Source organism: Panthera onca, chromosome C2, assembly GCF_046562875.1.
Source record: "Panthera onca isolate mPanOnc1 chromosome C2, mPanOnc1 haplotype 2, whole genome shotgun sequence".
NCBI classification, from domain to species: Eukaryota; Metazoa; Chordata; class Mammalia; order Carnivora; family Felidae; genus Panthera; species Panthera onca.
This window is the reverse complement of record NC_138347.1, coordinates 149,645,289-149,664,691: the sequence shown is the minus strand read 5'-3', so window position 1 is coordinate 149,664,691 and position 19,403 is coordinate 149,645,289. Positions and strand designations below refer to the sequence as shown.

Genomic DNA, 19,403 nt, shown 5'->3' with positions numbered 1-19,403 from the left:
CAAACTATTATTTTAACATATCATATTAGAAAATTAATCAGCTACTTAACGCTTTTTTTTTTAATCTGATATTTGACACTTAGAGCACATTTCTAGTCAAACTAGCTACGTTTCAGGGCTCAGCAGGCCCTATGTGGCTACTAGCTCCCCTGTGAGAAGTGCAGGTCTCTGGGGGAAATGTAATCAACACACGGGCACTGAGATGAGTGAAGGCAGAGGCTCCCATCAACACCCAAGATTCACAGACATCCAGACAAGAAAACTGTCTCTTCAGTAGAATACTATCTTTTCGCTTCTTTAAAATTTAATCCGGTGGTTTGGTTTCTCTGCTCCTCCCTCATCCCACTGTACCGGACTCCCTTCACTTGTCTGCTGCTCATTTTTACTGAGGTTTCACTCATTTCTTTACAAGTCTAATTCCACAACCAACCAAGAGTAAAAACCAAAAAATGCAAAAGCTACACTCCTGGGAAGTACAGATCACTTGTCTACTTCTGTGCTTTTTAACTACACTGTTTCCTTAGAGAGAAGGAAGAAGGAAAACTATTTCCTCAAAGTGGGGCCCAGGATCTGGAGCAGAACTAACTAGACATGGGATGATAATAAAACTCGGGATTCCACTGGCTCTGGAGAAGCCATATGTAACACACTCCCAATGTGTGCCCTATGATTGGCCAAAGATATCCTAAGCTCTATTTTAGCATTTTTTTTCCAGTGGACACAATATGTGGTATTTATCTTAATAAAGTCCATCTTCTTTCAAACCATTTGGGCTACTTATGCAGAAACCAGTGACGCTTCAAGCCAAGTTTGCTGATATAAGTTTATTTTCCTTAGCTTCCACCCATTTATTCTGGCTAACCGGCTATCAGGATACTGATCTGATTAGAGTGTTCAGTTGGTATATGGACAACTTCTCTTCATTCAATCCAGGGCCGAGAGATTACACCCTTGCCCTAGAGGGCTATTTTGCAAATACAAATTGATGACACAAGCTACCAAGAACAGATCCGTGCATATCCATTTCCTCCCCTTCACACACACACAAAAACACAACCAAGTACATACTTTTATGACAGTGCATGAGCAGTGTGTAAAGTCATCTCGTATACAACAGCTGGTTTTAGAGTTCCATTCTGCAATCTATAGAAACCCTGAATAGGAACCCATGCAAGTTTGAAGAAACAGATTTATCTCCTACATCCAGTAAGCACTCTTTGTGTAACTTTGAAAGTACCTTCCTAAGTCAAGCATTTTGAAATTTTAATCAAATCTTGTTTTCTACTTTAGAAATTCATGCCCATGTGCACAGCAGAATCGTATTAACAGCATATTGGACACAAGTGTGCAGAGTCTTAACCTCATAAGGAACCTGTCATTTTAACATACCCTGAAAGAACCAATTCACATCAGGTGGGTTGCAAGTAGAAAAGAGCCAAGTAATTTTAAAAGCCTGATGAATGTGCAGGACTGAAAACATTTCTTAAAAGTAATGTGGTTGCCAGTCTATACTACACTGGTGTCTCCATGATTAAATCCTCGCGGCTCCAAGGGTCCATAAAGAGACTCTTTCCTAAAGATACCATTGACTTGAAAGATTTACTCAAGCTTGCTTCAGCTGCTATCCTCAAGATTGCTAAAACAATATAATTGTCAAACTAGCGCATTGCTAATCCCATTTTTATTGTTAACATTTGCCACTGAAATTGCTCTTTAATTGTTTGTTTTGGAACAGACACATAAAACATCATGACAGCGATATTTGGGCACATATTGGAAAATCTGCTATGAATAAAGATTTTTTTCCCCAATAAAATACAGTTTGCCTATATTACTTGGTATCAAAATGATTTACTGAAGTAGGCCAAAACATAAACCACTGAAATAAAGTGAGGTGAGATTAGAGTTACAGCAAAATCCACAGGCTGATTCATTCAAATTCATACTTAAGACACATTTAAAAGCAACTTCTACTCTTTGGAAAAGGGCAGAAGGGGAAAGAAGAACGCCTTCCATCCCGCTCAGCCAGCAAGGCGGCCCTCGGATCCAAGCCACTGGGTCCTTCCGATGGTTCACATTCTTAAGAACCCACATTTGTTACACAGATCCAGACTGCCTTAGCATGCGAGGCCCTGAAGGCTGAACAGGAAGCCATTTAGCTTAATCCAACGCAGCCTCCCTGAGTCTCCAGCCCCTACTCAACACAGCTGCCTCCCAAGGCCAAGGAAAAGGCAGGCCCCCCACCCAGGTGGGCCCCGCCAGGGAAGCAGTGCCCAGCTGCTGTGACAGCTCCTTTGTTGTAAGCCATCGCTATCTGGCTTTCCCCACCACTTGGCCTGTCCAGAGCTGGGAAACTTGCAGCTGGACCCCAGGATTAAAACCACTCTGCCCTGCTCTCTGCCCTGAATGTGGTGTTGGAACTCCTTAGATCAAACCTCTGAAACCGACCTTTGTGTCTTCTGTCTCCTTCCCCACTTTCAAAAGCCTTGCTGATGGAGATTCCAGCCCTCGACCAGTCTCCAAGTTTCCAGTATTATCCCATAACCCTAAGCCTGATTCTCTCCAAGGCCCAACCTCTATCTGAGCAGTCTACCTTCTCAGTGCACACAGTCCCTGCAGCTAGAGGCTCTAAACGATCTTTTTTTTCTTTAACTAGAGGATACCACCTGATTTTGAAAAGCATAAATTATGTGCGAAGTCAAGCAAATACGAAACAACCACAGTATAAAGCCTGCAGGATCTGGCTCCCCCTCCAGACTCCCTGCCTACACTTCTCCATGGTCTCTGGTCCAGGTGCATCCAAGTACTCACCTTCTCCTCATGGCAACTCCCTCTCAAGGCCACATTCAAAGGTTACTACTTCTGCCAGACTCCTCTCCCTGCAATGAACACAAGATCCTCCCCTGGGATCCACAGCATTCTCTCGCTCCCCATATAAAGCTCCTACACTGCTCCTGCCCAATTATGTGCTCGCACATCGCTCTTCCTGCATTATGAATCCAGAGGGCCCAGATGTTTAGCTATCCAGACAGGAGGGAGCACTGTGCCTCCTGAGGAGACAGTTACAACTGGAAATGGCTTTTTTTTTTCCTTCAAAATAATGAAGACTACTTTCACATGGTTATGTGCTTCACCAATTTTTCTATTTACTATAATTGACAATGTTACGTTAGTTTCAGGTGCACAGCACAGTGATTTGACTAAGTCTCTACATTATCCCATGCTGTTCGCCATATGACACTATTACAATACCGCTGACGATATTCTTTACACTATCTGTGCTTTTTATTCCCATGACTTATTCATTCCATAACCGCAAGCCTATACCTGCCACTCTCCTTCACCCATTCTGCCCATCCCCCACACCCCTGGCAACCATCAGTTTGTTTTCTGTATTTATAGGTCTGATTCTGCTTTTTGTTTATTCATTTATGTGGTTTTTTAGATTCCGCAAAGCAGTGAAATCATATATTTGTCTTTCTCTGACTTATTTCACTTAGCATAATATTGTCTATGTTCATCCATGTTGTTGCGAATGGCAAGACCTTTATAGGGTTGAGTAATATTCCTGTGTGTGTGTGTGTGTGTGTGTGTGTGTGTGTGTGTGTGTGTGTGTTTACTCCCCACATCTTCATTATCCATTCATCTACCAATTGGCACTTGGGTTGCTTCCATAGTTTGGCTACTGTAAATAATGCTGCAATTAACACAGGGGTGCATGTATGCTTTCAAAGTGTTTTCTTTTTCCTTGGGGAAATACCAATTAGCAGGGTCATATGGTATTCCTGGATCGTATGGTATTTCTACTGTTAATTTTTTGAGGACTCTCTATACTGTCTTCTACAGTGGCTGCCCCAGTTTGCATTCCCACCAACAGTGCATGCAGTTTCCTTTTTCTCCACATCCTTGCCAACAATTGTTATTTCTTTTCCTTCTAGCTGTTCTGACAGGTGTGAGGGGACATCTCATTGTGGTTTTGATTTGCATTTCCCTGATGATTAATGATATTGAGCATCTTTTCATGTGTCTATTGGCCATCTGTGTGTCTTCTTTGGAGAAAGGTCTTTAGGTTCTCTGCCTATTTTTTTATTATTTTTTTTAATATGAAATTGATGGTCAAATTGATTTCCATACAACATCCAGTGCTCATCCCAATGGGTATTTTTTTAATCAGACTGGGGTTTTTTTGGTGTTGAGTTCTGTGAGTTCTTTATACATTTCGAGTGTTCACCCCTTACCAGATAATAATCATTTGCAAGTATCTTCTCCCATTCAGTAGGTTGTCTTTCTGGTTTGTTTATTGTTTCCTTTGCCGTGCAGAAGATTTTTATTCTGGTGTAGCCCCAGTAGTTTATTTTTTCTGTTGTTTGGCTTGCCTGAGAAGACAGTTCTAGAAAAACGTTGCTACGGCTGATGCCAAAGAAATTGTTGCCTCTGTTCTCTTCTCAGAGTTTTGTGGTTTCAGGCCTCACACTTAGGTTTTTAATCTATTTTGAGTTTACTTTTGAGTATGGTGTAACAAAGTAGACTTTCATACTCTGGCATGTGGCCGGCCAGTTTTCCCAGCACCATTGGCTGAAGAGACTCATTTTCCCTATTGTATGTTCTTCCCCCTTTCGTCGCAGATTGACCATAAAAGCACGGATTTATTCCTGAGCTCTCTATTCTGTTCCAAAGATCTTTTTTGTGACAGTGCCGTACTGTTTTGATTACTACAGCTTTGCACTGTATCTTCACCAGCGTGGCCCATACTTAAAGCTCTTTGTTCTATCTGCCTACGATCTGTACATGGCTATCTGACACGGACAGGACATCAAATTCACAACGCTGCTCCCTTCATCTTCACTCCCCTCTAGGCCTACAGGAAAGACACAGAAGCTGCCTGCAATTCCTGCCCATAAGACAAACATTTGCTCTCTTAATGAAAAACATCTAGGAGAGGACACATGGCTGGTAAGAACACACTGTATGAGGAACTCGAGAAAAGAAGGAAGTTACAAAGCCTGTATCAGACTGCAAGTACATCAAACAGAAGATGGACGACAGTTATGAGCTGAGAGTAGAGAAAAAAGTCATCAAGAGGTCACTGCGGACCACCAGCCTTTTCTACCGTAATGGGGGTGGCACCAGCCTTTTCTATCGTAATGGGGGTGGGGGGCTAGAAGACACAAGGAGTGTCCAACACACAGGACCCTGCACCATCTTCCACGGTGTCTCTTCTGATCAAACTGTTGCCGAGAAGCTGCTACACGTATGCAGGGCACCACACTGGCCGGGGGGCTTAGACCCAAACTTAACGCAAGAATATACTGTTTCTGTGAAACCAGGAATCCCTCAGTTCTAAGATGCACCCATCATTTTACCAAGCACTAAGAAAGCAAAATGTTGCCAATTAAACTATGACATGGTTTCTCATTACTTAGAAAGTTCCTTTTATTTTTATTGAAAGAGCCCTTTTAGACATATTCAGACATATATTTTTATAATGCATCACTCTTGGGCACTTAGAAAAAGAAAAAGAAAAATGAGATGAATTAGTTAAGGCAATGACAACCAGGTCTCCTGGCTGAAAGCAATCGCAAAATGCCACTGATTTGGAAAGTACATCCCAGTTTCAGAAATGTTAAATCTGTTAAATGTTAAAATCTGTTATTAAAAAAATGCATCATAGAATCACTAAAATGCTATGTCATGTCTTGCTCGGTGATAACAGTTTAGAAAGGACAAGACAACTGTTCACAGGATAACTGCTATGAGGACATCTCACAGATTAAAAAATGTAATTATATAGAGGGAAAAACCTGAGATTATGCAACTCAAGAAAGACAAAAAAAAGAAAAGGGATTTAATAATTTAATAATTCTTCACAGACATCAAAGTCCTGTCCCCAAAAGCAGTGATTCCCAAATGTTGGGGGTTTTTTTTTGTTTTTTGTTTTTTACTTTTTAACAACAGGACCTCTTTTTAAAATATGATCCTCCAAGAAACCTGAGTATGGAGCTGTTCCGGTTAGGGGAAAGTATCATCCCAGACATGCCTGGGAGATCAGGACTCAGGGCTCAGGGCTCAGGACTCAGGACTGGCTGAGATCCTCACCTGGAGAGTGGAGGTCACCTCTACCCACTCTCTACGACATGACAAAGGTCTAAACCATGGCATTAAGCAATTGACCATCTACCACGGTAAGATATGAAGCCTTGCTAGGTGCTCATTATACAAAGATTAATCAAGCACAGAGGAACTTTGGTAACCTTCCAGAAGGAATTTCCTAAGTGTGGATTTTAGACCTTGAGGGGACTGGATAGGATGAGAACTTTTCATCAGTCACAAAAGGAGCTGCACTGACCTAAACAGGTCAGAAACACTCCTACCACAGCAAGGGGATGAGACACATCCCCACTTGAGGCCCACGGTAGCTCTAGAGCGCTCTCCATAGGTCTTCGACGCCAGTCTCTTCAGACGCAAGCCCGATACGGCTGGGTTTGGACAGCTTTGGCTCTTGCCCATACCCAACCCACCTCAAACCGGGCAGCTGACTGCACCCGCTGCCCTCCAAAACAACTCCGATGCCGCAACAAATCAGCAAGTCACGTATGTACCCTACTGAAGGTGGAGACACACACCGGCCACTTGGCGAAGCTTAACGTCCCCATTAGACGGCTCTCCGTCTCCATGTTTCTTCCTCCCATTTTTCTCCATTTTTTTCTCCGGACACTGCTTGTAAAATCTCCTTACTATTCAAAGCGATTCATTCCAGCCTCTCACTTTGCACATCCCCCTCGCACGGCGGCTCTGCGTCATCTCATCGTCACCTGAGCGCGCTTTGGAAATACCACCCACTCTCACCCCTTGTCCCCATCCAATCACATGGCTCAGCAAACCCAACCCACTCTCCTGAAAGGAAAAGGTTCATCTGTAGCTAAGAAAAGCAATGTTTTCACCATTTAGCCATTATCGACACACAAACAACTTATAGGCTAACAGTTTTGGATTAAAGAAAGCTGATTTCCATGGGTACAGTTAGCAGACTATCACGGCTACTGCTCCATTAAAGACCAAGGGAGGTTAGGCCAGTGTGGCTGGGGACGTGTCTCCTCCTTTGTCCTTTCTGCTGTCAGTCAGCTTTGTAGGGCAAGTTTTTGGTAAAGGGGGATAACCCACTAGGTACAAGAGAACAGAGTGCTAAGGGCACTGTGTGACTGTATGGATTTCCAGCTACTTCTCAAACCTGCCTTTAGTAATAAATAGGGATTTATCAGAAATGGGAAGTCAACTCTGCAATCCCATTTCATTCTCTACACATAGGAACCATAGGTGAAATGTTTTCTTTAACAGATGGTTTTCAATTGAGTAGCATTCTGTGAAGAGAAAAAAAGGTGTCTGGAGCTGTTCTACATCCTGAAGAACATAACTCTCTGGCCATAGGCCCAAAACTGCTGATCTGACTCATGACTACAACGTCAGAGGGATTCACAGCGAGCATCAGAAAATTCATACTGAAGCGTAGTGGTCATCCCTCTGCCCTTCCTCCGCGAACCAACCTCAGATGAAGGACTTGTGACACGAGCGCAGGTGGTTAAACAGTGTCCCTACACAATTTCAGAGCTGGACAGGAGCTCAGGCAAGGAAACTGAGGCCCGATAAGGTGAAGTGAGACAACGAAGGGCACAGAATCCTTCCGGACAGAGTCAGGGTTAGAACCCAACCACACAACGTGGTCAAAACCTTAACATTCTTAAAATTTCACTTGAATTTCAGGTACACGTTTCCCTTCTTACCAGAATTACTTCAAAAATGAGTGGGATCAGTTTGCTCTCTTCCACAAGTCTGTTAAAAAAAAAATAAAAATAAAAAGATAAGCACACATTAGATAACTCGTATTTAAACTGCTGCCCTGATAAAGATTACCACAGCCCCCGCTTTCATTGCTTAAGTTCTGTGCCCGAAAAATAGATGATTATATTCATTTTTAATACACTGAACTACCCCTATTAAATACAAGAAATATGGGGCTTCTTTGCAAGTGACTATTAGCTTAGCCTTACTGGTCTGTAGCAAGTAAAATCTCAAATAGACTGACATTTATAAATGTAAGAATTAATTAAAATTCACAACTCTCATTAAGGCTATGAAAATAGGCAATGCTAGCCGAAATAATGTAACCAGCCCTCACCGCACAGTTAAATTGTAAGTGTGCCACACTGTAATCTTTCATATATGCCTCATTAGCTATCTTCTCAGCACTAATGAATTAATGTATAATGATTTTTAATCTTTTACTTAAAAAAAAAAAAGTAGACCCTAATCAAGACTTTGGGACCTTTCCCTCATCAAAACTAGTTAATTATTATCTATTGTAACAAAAGATTTTTTTCATGCGATTTAAGAGAAAATAGCCTCAATTCAAAAGTAACAGTTCTTATTAAAACAACACTTCAGTCTCTAAATATTCCTTTGGTCTATGGCAGTAAACGTTTCTCTGTAAAGGGTCAGATGGCAAAGATTGTAGGCTTTGGTCGGCCACACAGTCTCTACAGCAACCACTTAACTCGGTCACTATAATGTACAAGTCATCATAAATAATACATAAATGAATAGGCATGGTTGTGTTCCAATAAAATTTTATTTACAAAAACAGGTGCATGCCATATTTGGCCCATAAGCTATAATCTGTTGATCCCTCCTCATTCAGTTTTAAAAATAAATCAGATGCCTTCATTTTATTAGCATTTACTTTGGATGATAAACCACAGCACTGAAGACGAGCATGTTGCCTTCATTGTGGGCGTGTGCAGTTTGTCTGTTTCACAGAAATTGCCCAGTAGATAGGAAGGGAATTTATCATCTGGCCTCCCTCGAGCTTGTTTGTCTATGATAACACACTGCTAAAAGAGAAGCCTATGAGACACGCCAAAAAAAAAAAGGGTCGGGGTGTTTTTAATATGTGTTATGAGAAAGTGAGATACAGAAAGAAGTCCCAAAGACTGGAGCGCTTAGAAAGCCCCCAGTGTCTAGCAGAAGTAAATGCGATTACTTTTGCAGTTCCAATATACTAGGGGATAAGATTTTGACTACAGATATCAAACTCATGTACAGTCTCTCACTTTCCTGGGCAACTGAAGGCTCAGATGTGAGGCCAAAGCTCCCCACCTAATGCCTGGGCAGGACGGGAAATGCATGGACTCGAGACCACACACAGCCTCAGGCCGGCATGTTCCCAGTCTACTTCCTCAGCTCCTGAGATGGTGACCATCCCTCTTCCTAAACTGTGCTTTAAAAACGTTTATGATCTTTAAAGAAAAAATAAATAAATAAATAAATAAATAAATAAATAAATAAATAAATAAAAAGGAGGGGGGAACACATGGGTGGTTCAGTCGGTTAAGCGTCGGACTTCGGCTCAGGTCATGATCTCATGGTTCGTGGGTTCAAGCCCCACGTCGGGCTCTGAGCTGACGGCTCAGAGCCTGGAGCCTGCTTCGGATTCTGTGTCTCCCTCTCTCTCTGTCCCTCCCCTGCTCGTGCTCTGTCTCTCTCAAAAATAAATAAACATTAAAAAATTTTTTTCTAAATGTTTACGATCTATACTCTTATTAGGCCCAGGCTGAAACAGCTAAACATATTTCTCAGAGCTGCCCTGGCACCCAAACCCACAAAGTCCCGGGGACACGGGCCCCACTTCTTCTCCAATGGAACCTATAGGTGACAGCTGCTTCTTCTACCCTGCCCCCGAACATTCAGATCCAGGAACATCTGCTCACAATACCAGCACCCTCCTGGCAGTATTTTTTTTTTTAATGTTTATTTATTTTTGAGGGGGAGGAGGGGCAGAGAGAGAGAGGGAGACACAGAATCCAAAGCTGACTGTCAGCACAGAGCCTGATATGGGGCTCGAACCCACAACCATGAGATCGTGATGACCTGGGCTGAAGTCAGACACGCTTAACCGACTGAGCCACCCAGGTGCCCCTCCTGACAGTATTTTTAAATATATGCCACTACTAGGATCCATAACCCATTCTTATGGATTACAACTAGTCCTTCTCTGGGCTTTTGCACGATGAGCAGGCTGGCCGGGACTACTACTCCAGCCCCCTTCAACTAACTATCGGTTCTAACACGCCAGGCCCTCACATTTTTCTGAATACCACCAACCACAACAATTGTCGTTCTCTGATCGGACTGACATAATTCAGAGCCACGTCTGGTAAATAAAAAGGGAGCTCAAGCTAAATAAAAGCACTTTTCGTTTTTAAAAAACACAACACTTCTATGACATTTTCCATGACTCATGAACTAAACCGCAAGTGTAAATTCCCAAAAACAACTTAGCCAGTCCGGAGCAAGGAGGGCTGCAAATGTTTACGAAGATCTAAGGCAGTGTCTTTTCCAGACTGTGGGCAGTGGGCAATAAGTGGGCAATAGGAGGAGTTCGCTGGCTATTGACTAGCATTTTCTTGATTAAACATAATAACATAGAGACTACCCAAAGCTGTCACATAGGGTGTCGTTCGATGACATTTCTGTTTCGGTTACAGGTCTACAGGCGTGTATACTGGATGGTGATGCAAAATGCATTTCTCTTATGTGGGTCGTAGTTAAGCATCTGAAATCCACAGATTTTAGACAACTTCGGACACAATATTCACTTGCCTTCAATATGCTCTTACACTTTGATTTTTAAAAATCTGTCTCTTCATTTTAACCACCTCCTCTCATACCACCATAGGCCCAATTAGTGGCTTGGGTCTCAAATGATCAAACCCTCAGTATGCTGCAAGTAACGAAGCAAACTACTCAGAGCTTTCTTCCTTTAATTTGTACTCTGGAGAGCAGCCCCAGCGCTCAGGCCTCTGCAGACCAGGGAGGATGAGGCTTACCTCCAAAGAAAGCTGATGTGGCTGAATCCCTGGGAATTATTCAGGCAGCAAATCTTAAGTCATCATAACAGACTTCTGCAAAAGTCTATCTCAGTTGGGGGATCTGTTCAGCGGTCAGTCACCATGATTTTAAATCACGAGTAGCGGGGCACCTGTAGGGAGGGTCTCCGTCGGTGAAGCGTCCAACTTCGGCTCAGGTCATGATCTCATGGTTCCCGAGTTCGGGCCCCTCATGGGGCTCTGTGCTGACCGTTCAGAGCTGGAGGCTGCTTTGATTTTTTTTTTTTTTTTTTTTTTTTTCAATGGTTTTTATTTATTTTTGGGACAGAGAGAGACAGAGCATGAACGGGGGAGGGGCAGAGAGAGAGGGAGACACAGAATTGGAATCAGGCTCCAGGCTCTGAGCCATCAGCCCAGAGCCTGACGCGGGGCTCGAACTCACGGACCGCGAGATCGTGACCTGGCTGAAGTCGGACGCTTAACCGACTGCGCCACCCAGGCGCCCCTGGAGGCTGCTTTGGATACTGTGTCTCCCTCTCTCTCTGTCCCTCCCCCACTTGCATCTGTGTCCTTCTCTCTCTCTCAAAACTAAACACTAAAAAAAAAAGTTTTTTTAACATTTTAAATCACCAGTGTCATTTTACTGCGTGAGCCTGTTACATCCCTACATTCTAAAATAATAAAACTTCTATGGTCTATGGACAACCTGAAGGACAGGAAATAAAAAGATTTATCTGGATTTTTTTTAAAACCAAAAACAAACAAAAAGAGATCTTTCTGAAATTATCCCTAATCTTCAAAGGACTATGAAGATATTAACTACATCACAGCATACTTTTCTTTCTTTATGTTAGCCCTCTTAAGCACACTGATTTTAAGTAATTCCAGATGAAAACTGAAATAAACTGCCCTCCCCAAAAGTAGTTCACTGGACCACTGGAAACAGTTTTTTGGGTTTTTTTTTTTTTGGTGTTTTTTTTTTGGCAGGGACAGGGGGAGGGTTCAGGGACAGGCCTTCTTTGTTTTGTTTCTTCCCCTTAACAGTACAATTTAATAATAGGTGGGATGTGCTTAAAGAGTTTTCCTTACAAAATTTTGACTCAGCAGATTCACCGGGATTTTGTAGATCTGTTCATATTATTAACCAAGAGGGTGCTGTTTGAATTAGCAAATTTTGAATACACTTAGGAAAACCTTTAGGATACATTGTTTGACATTCTGACTCCCTCCTGTACCTAAAGTAAGTGTTGGTTGCCCTTGGTATTGGGAAACTTCTTAAAAGTTTTATTTACTGATGCTTGACAGTTCAGGCTAAATATAAAATAAATTAGCGATGGTTAGATATAAATGACTAGGTGCAATTTAGGTAGGAAAAGTAGAAATAGGGAGATGCCTCTGCTTCTGTTCAGAGAGCTACAGAAGTGAGTTGGGCTGAATTTCATCCTTTTTTAAAAATATAATTCATAGTCAAATTGGCTAACATACAGTGTGTAAAGTGTGCTCTTGGTTTTGGGGGTAGATTCCCGTGGTTCATCGCTTCCATACAGTACCCAGTGCTCATCCCAGCAAGTGCCCTCCTCAATGCCTACCACCCACCTTCCCCCACTCCTCTAGCCCCCATCCACCCACAGATTGTTCTCTGTATTTAAGAGTCTCTTATGGTTTGCCTCCCTCCCTCTCTGTTTGTAACTATTTTTCCCCTTCCCTTCCCCCATGGTCTTCTGCTAAGTTTCTCAAGATCCACTTATGAGTGAAAACATACGATGTCTGTCCTTCTCTGACTTATTTCACTCAGCATAGTCCCTTCCAGTTCATCCACGTTGCTGCAAAAGCTTTGTTAACATTTTTCAACTTTCCTTTAAAACATAGAGACTATGTAGGGACGAACCAGGAACAAGAATTAAAAGGACCTGAAGTCCCCCGACCTACCCCACCATACTTCTAAGTATTCAGAGAAAAGAGGAGCCAGAAGGAGGGGAAGGAAAGGATCTCTGTCTGTTCTGGCTCATGTTGCAAAACAAAGCAAGTAGCCCCGACAGTGATTCGATGGGTCTGGGAGACACCAGGGTCGGTCTGTGGACCTGCACTGTCAGGTTCGCTCTCTGGCTTGCAGTTTTTACCTACCCACGTGGGTAAAGACAATACACACGAAGCAAGGACCAGAAGTCAAGACTCTCCATCTCCATGGTTGGCCGTATCCATTGGGAACACTATCCATCCCCCCCCTGCCCCCCGCCGCCCCCGGAGGGTTTCTCCATCTACTGTCCCTGCATTTTAACAATCCACGTTGTGATACAGACTTTACTTAGTGCTAGAGATTTTTTTTTCCCTGAAAACTATCTCAGTACTCAATTATGACTAACACCATTGAGCATGTGCCATGGGCAAATCTTATACACTCAAAATCTGTGCCTTCAAACTCAGAGTCAAATGGCTTAGAGACACAAACAGAATTAACTTCTATCATGGATGTATACACAGGTGACAAGAGAATGGACCTGGGGAAAACCCAGCGAGCCCAGACTGGTGAAAAGAGGTGTTTATGAGCCTTGAAAGAACTGGCCAATTCAACTGAAGCGTACCTACGTAGAAAGGGGGAGCAGGAGGGACGGGGCAGTCTAAGTAGTGACAGGACAATGTGCAAGATAGAGCAGAATGATGCAGCCTTGAATGTCATGCCAAGAACTCTGGGTTTTATCTGGGTTTTATCTGTAACCAGAAGACTGGTTACAGGAAGTTTATGAAGGATTTTAAGCAGGAGAATGACACAGTAAGATCTGCTGTTCAAACTCCAATCTGACAGTAATGGGGGAAAATGACTGGGGGGAAGGAGTGCAGTCTAGAACATTCCTACTCAAAGAATGGTCTACAGACCAGAGCCAGCCTACAGACCATCACAGGTCTGGGACAAGACAACTAGTGAAATTTGAAAGACTGAGTTTCTGTGTGTTGGGATAAGAACTTTGCAGCAGTATAAAAAGTGACCCCACCAAAATATGATGAAAACCAGGATATTTGCATAGCCTCAAAATCGTTCCCCACAAAGACATTTACGTTGGAGAAACCTGGCAGGCACCACCTTAACGAAGGGAGCACATTTCACGTCACTAGAAATGAGACAATGACATCACGTACGCCCTGATACCGTGCACTGAGGAGGACACACCATCGCTTCCCGGGTACTTTTGCCAAGACTACAAACCTCAATCTAATCATGAAAAGTGCCACGCTCAAATTGAGTGGCATCCTACAAAGTTACTAACCAGTGCACTTCAAAAGTGTTAAAGCCATAAAAGACAAGAGTGAGGAGCTGTCCCCAACTGGGGGGGACTCCTACCAGAGAGGAGAAGCCTAAATGCAATGTGGGACCCTACGTGACACCCGGAACTAGAAAATGGAAATTAGTGAGAAAACTGGTAACACTGGAATAAGATATGCAGATAGTCAATACTATTATATTAATGTTAATTTCCTGGTTTTGATAACTGCTACAGTTCCATAAGATGCCAGCATCAGTGGAAACTGGGTGAAAGGCATAAGGAAATTCTTTGTACTACTTTTATAACTTTTCCGTGAGGCTAAAAGTATTTCAATATTAAAAGTTTTTTGGGGTTTGTTTTGTTTAGTTTTTGTTTTATGGCTCCCAAGTGCTCTGACTCTCCTCTCTTGAGAAGTGGGATCCGTGTCCTCTCCCCCTGAATCTGGGCAGGTTTGGAACTGCTTTGACCGAGAGCGCAGCATGGAAGTGACACTGTATGACTTCTGCTTATATTCTGAGTGCCTTTGTTAGATTTCACTTTCATCATATTTTCTGAAAATATTTATTCTGGTTATCTGTTGCCGCATAAGAAACGATCCCAAACTTAGCGTCATAAAGCAGTAATTACTTTAAGATGCTAGAGAATCGATGGGTCGTGGATCTGGACAGGGCACACTGAGATGACCTATCCTTGTTCCCTGATGTCAGCTGGGAAGACACAAAGGCTCAGGTGACGAGAACAGCTGGGGGGGGGGGGGGGGCCGTAGGCATCTCGAAGCCTTCTTCGCTCACACGCCACATGAGGTGACTCAAGGAAGGCTCGGCTAATTCTGCCCACTGGATCACCTACTGCTCTCCTCTCCAAGTGGCTTGGCCTCTCACAGCATGGCAGCCGGGTGCCGAGAGGGAGCACTGCTAAACAACCGTGTGGAAGCTGTCTGGGCTTTTCTCCCTGGTATCATCACTTGCACTGCATTCTCAATGGTTACAAGCCCGTCATTAAGCTCAGCCCAGCCTCAAGTGGAGGAGAAACACAGACAACTCCCGATGGGAGAGTGAAGGAAGAGCATGTGGGATGGGAGAGACTTCTGTAGCCATCTTTGTAAGACTCAAGCCGCCACTGCACTGGCCTGTAACACACTGAAATTTTAAAAACGGTTTCTTCACCACAGACAGCGTGAGTAACATTAGTTTAGAACCAGAGAGAACAGTTGATAGGCTACTACAGCAATCCAAAGGATCGTAACAGGAGCCTCGGGAGCCTCGTATTTGTTTTCTATTGCTGAATAACAAATTAGCACAAACTTAGTGGCTTAAAGCAACACCCATTTATTAATTCAAAGTCCCGTAGTCAGAAGCCTAGCTCAGCATGGCTGGGTTATCTGCTCAGAGCACAGGGATCTGGAACTGACTTCCCCTTTGGAGGCCGGGGGACGAGGGGATATGTTTTCAACCACAGTCTTGTGGACAGAATTCAGTTCCTGGTAGGCCTGAAGTCCCTCTTTCCACGCTGGCTACCAGACACAGGTCCCTCTCATATCCTACAGGCCACTCAACATCCCTTGGCACATGGACTCCCTCAACTGTAAAACCAGCAAAAGAGGACTCTCCTCCATGTCAAATACTTCTCGAGCTTCAAATCTCTTTGACTTCCCAGTCTCTGACCTCCAGGCTGGATTTAAACGACTCCTGCAATTAGTAGAGCCTAGCTGGATGACCTCCAGACTCTACGGCCAACTAGTTTTGGCCCTTAATTACATCTGCAATATTCCATCACAGCGGCATTGAATTACTGTTTAGCTGAGTAACCGGGAGGAGGTGTGTATATACCTTCTGGGAATCTTGAAGGCCGTCTGAAAATTCCGACCACCCCAATTTCACCTCATCCTTGCCTCCTTTTTAAAAGCATAATTCAGGAGTGCCTGGGTGGCTCAGTCGGTTAAGCACCTGACTCTTGATTTCAGCTCAGGTCACGATCTCACGGTTTGTGAGATCAAGCCCCACGTCAGGCTCTGCGCAGACAGTGTGGAGCCTGCTTGGAATTCTCTCTTTCCCTATTTCTCTACCCCTCCTCCACTCATGTTCGTTCTCTCAGAGTAAACACATATTTTTTTTTTAATTTTTTTTTTTTACTGTTTTTATTTATTTTTGAGACCGAGAGAGACAGAGCATGAACGGGGCAGGGGCAGAGAGAGAGGGAGACACAGAATCGGAAGCAGGCTCCAGGCTCTGAGCCATCAGCCCAGAGCCCGATGTGGGGCTCGAACTCACGGACCGCGAGGTCGTGACCTGAGCTGAAGTTGGACGCTTAAGCGACTGAGACACCCAGGTGCCCCTTAAACACATATTTTTAGAAAATGAATAAAAAATAAAAGAATAATTCATATTTAGTTCCTTGAATGAGCTGCTTCTGGTCAACTTATATAGAAACTCCAAATAGATGCTGAACTTTTTAAAACTTCAACAATGCTGGTTAAGAGTTTTAGAGTTACTTTTTGTTTATAACTGAGCACTAGACAACAAACAAAGCTTTTTCATTTCTTATGACATACGTAATTTGCCAGTCTAGTGTACCAACAGCCATTTTAAATTCAAAACAAAAAAAAAAATCTCTAACATCACGCTGAATTTCAAATTATTGGCCCAATGAATCAGCTCCAAAAATAAATGGTTTTATAATGTGTAGCTTTGGTATGATATTAAGTCTAGCCTGAGAGCAAGCTATTTCTAATGTTTCTCCTTGAAATGTTTGCCCTTGTCTGCAATGCTCACTAATCCTCTTGCACAGAATTGCAGAATACCAATTATTTATTTACCAATAAAGGTACACATCTAAGGAGATATTTTGCACAAGAAAAGGGCAGGGCTGAAATTTCAGCAGCTCTAGCACAGGACATGTTTAGATCTGGTCATTTTATAAAGATCTACAGAGTCCTTCATATGGGTAAGCATTGTATCTTTTCCTTGAAGAAGTTTATACCCCAGTGGGCAAAAAATATATATACATGACATAAAAATTAACTGAATTCAACTTATAAAGCCGACTGCTTCATTGGCTGAGAAAGTCTTAGAATTGTTGGACTACAAGGCTATTCCAGAACGTACCTCCCATGTACAGAATCTCCCATTGCCTCAAAGAGCATGAAAACGATAGGAGTTTTAGTAAGAAACTATGGTTAAGCAAAAAGCAAGTGTTTTCCAATAGAAAGGAAATTCATACAGAAATTTAAAAAGTATATACACAATGGAATACTACGTGGCAATGAGAAAGAATGAAATATGGCCTTTTGTAGCAACGTGGATAGAACTGGAGAGTGTGATGCTAAGTGAAATAAGCCATACAGAGAAAGACAGATACCATATGGTTTCACTCTTATGTGGATCCTGAGAAACTTAACAGAAACCCATGGGGGGAGGGGAAGGGAAAAAAAAAAAAAAAGAGGTTAGAGTGGGAGAGAGCCAAAGCATAAGAGACTGTTAAAAACTGAGAACAAACTGAGGGTTGATGGGGGGTGGGAGGGAGGGGAGGGTGGGGGATGGGTATTGAGGAGGGCACCTTTTGGGATGAGCACTGGGTGTTGTATGGAAACCAATTTGACAATAAATTTCATATATTAAAAAAAAAAGTATATTACATTAGCGACTTTGCAAAAAGCTTTTGTACCCATTACCTCAACAGATACCCAACACAGGCCTGTGATGACCCACATCTGTTGAACAAAACAAGGCCCAAGATTGTTTCTATCATACAAAGTACAGAAGGTGAGACAGAACAGCTATACCCAGAGGATCTCCATACGGTACACGGCACTCATGTACAAAAAATCCCTGACTCCAGGGTGCCTAGGTGGTTCAGTCGGTTAAGTGTCTGACTCTGGCTCGAGTCACGATCTCCTGGTTTGTAGGTTTGAGCCCCACATCGGGCTCTGTGCTGACAGCTCAGAGCCTGGAGCCTGCTTCAGATTCTGTCTCCCTCTCTCCCCTGCTTGCCCTCTCTCTCTGTCTCTCTCTCTCTCTCTCAAGAATAAACATTTAAAAAAAATTTTTTTTTAAATATCACTGACTCCCAGATGCTACAAGGTGCCTGAAAGTCACATTCTGCCCAGGGATTTACACTAACTGTCCCTGCACAGGCAACATTTTTGTTAACCAGCCAAGGGCTTTGGCCCCACATTCCCGCATCTTTTCTGTCTGCCTGGGTCCTGAGCCCTCACCCTTTGCCTTTCTGAACCTATGGCTCTATGGCTGGTCTCTTATCTCCAATACTGCTTTGAATCCTTGGCACTCTCCCCAAGACATGATTCTGCACTGGTCACAAAGCTCTACATTCATACCACCAAGAAGCACGCTGCTTCTTGCACCAAAGCAAGGAGGGGACTGAACCAAAAGCAGCACTATTAGTAAGACAAGTAAGATAAAGGACTGGCAGGGGCACAAACCAGAGACAAATCTCTAGGAGAACAACCAGTTTTCACATGTGGCCAGCATCTCTTGTCCCTACAGACATGAGCCCAACACTAAAAAAGAGCCATTGTATAAGAGCTAGTCCTGAAATTCTTTTCAATTTAATGAAACTATTTATTTTCTATGGTCTCTTTTTGTCCTGTTACTTAATGAAATGTAAGAGATTTTTTTTTTAATTTACTTGAAGTCAGGCTAAGATTTGTCTCTTTTTTTCTTTCACTCATTCGTTATTTATTAACATTACTGTACCCATTAGCTGCCATGCATTGAGCTAAGTTAGAGGCATATCAAGTATTCTAAGTGCTAGGACAGATGTCTAACAGGGAGAGAAGGGGAGCACCTGATGGCTCAGCTAGAATAATTGGCTCTTGATCTTGGGGTTGTAAGTTCGAGCCCCACGTTAGGAGTAGAGATTACTTAAAAATAAAATCTTAAAAAAAAAAAAAAAAGAGTACAGACGGGACAACAGAAAATACAGTTGACCCTTGAGTAACACAGGATGTGTGGGCACTGACCCCCTGCATAGTTGAAAAATCCATGTGTAACTTCTGACTCCCCCAAAATGTAACTACCAATAGCCTACTGTTGATCTGAAGCCTCATAACATAAACAGCCCATTAACACGTTTTGTATGTTTTATGTATTATATACCGTATTCGTACAATAAAGCAAGCTAGAGAAAAAACTGTTAAGGAAATCATAAGGAAGAGAAAACACGTTTCCAACACTGTACCGTATTTATTGGAAAATATCCACATATGAGCAGACCTGCACAGTTCAAACCCATGTTGTCCAACCGT

The 19,403-nt window shown here is 42.9% G+C and overlaps 1 protein-coding gene across 15 annotated transcripts in view; it reads right to left on the bottom strand.

The window, feature by feature from the left end:
- ULK4 (unc-51 like kinase 4) overlaps positions 1–19,403 on the bottom strand; it is a 577,302-nt gene that overhangs the window by 300,072 nt on the left and 257,827 nt on the right. For 13 of the 15 annotated variants that reach the window (XR_013549925.2, XM_078432438.2, XM_078432445.2 and 10 more), the window contains one exon: positions 7,779–7,827. The exons of the other annotated variants lie outside the window; for them this stretch is intronic. Coding sequence is in view for 12 of the 13 variants with exons in the window: in XM_078432438.2 (XP_078288564.2) it covers positions 7,779–7,827 (49 nt within the window). In the remaining variant the exon portion in view is untranslated. The remainder of the gene's footprint in view (positions 1–7,778; positions 7,828–19,403) is intronic. 15 annotated transcript variants of the gene reach the window in all.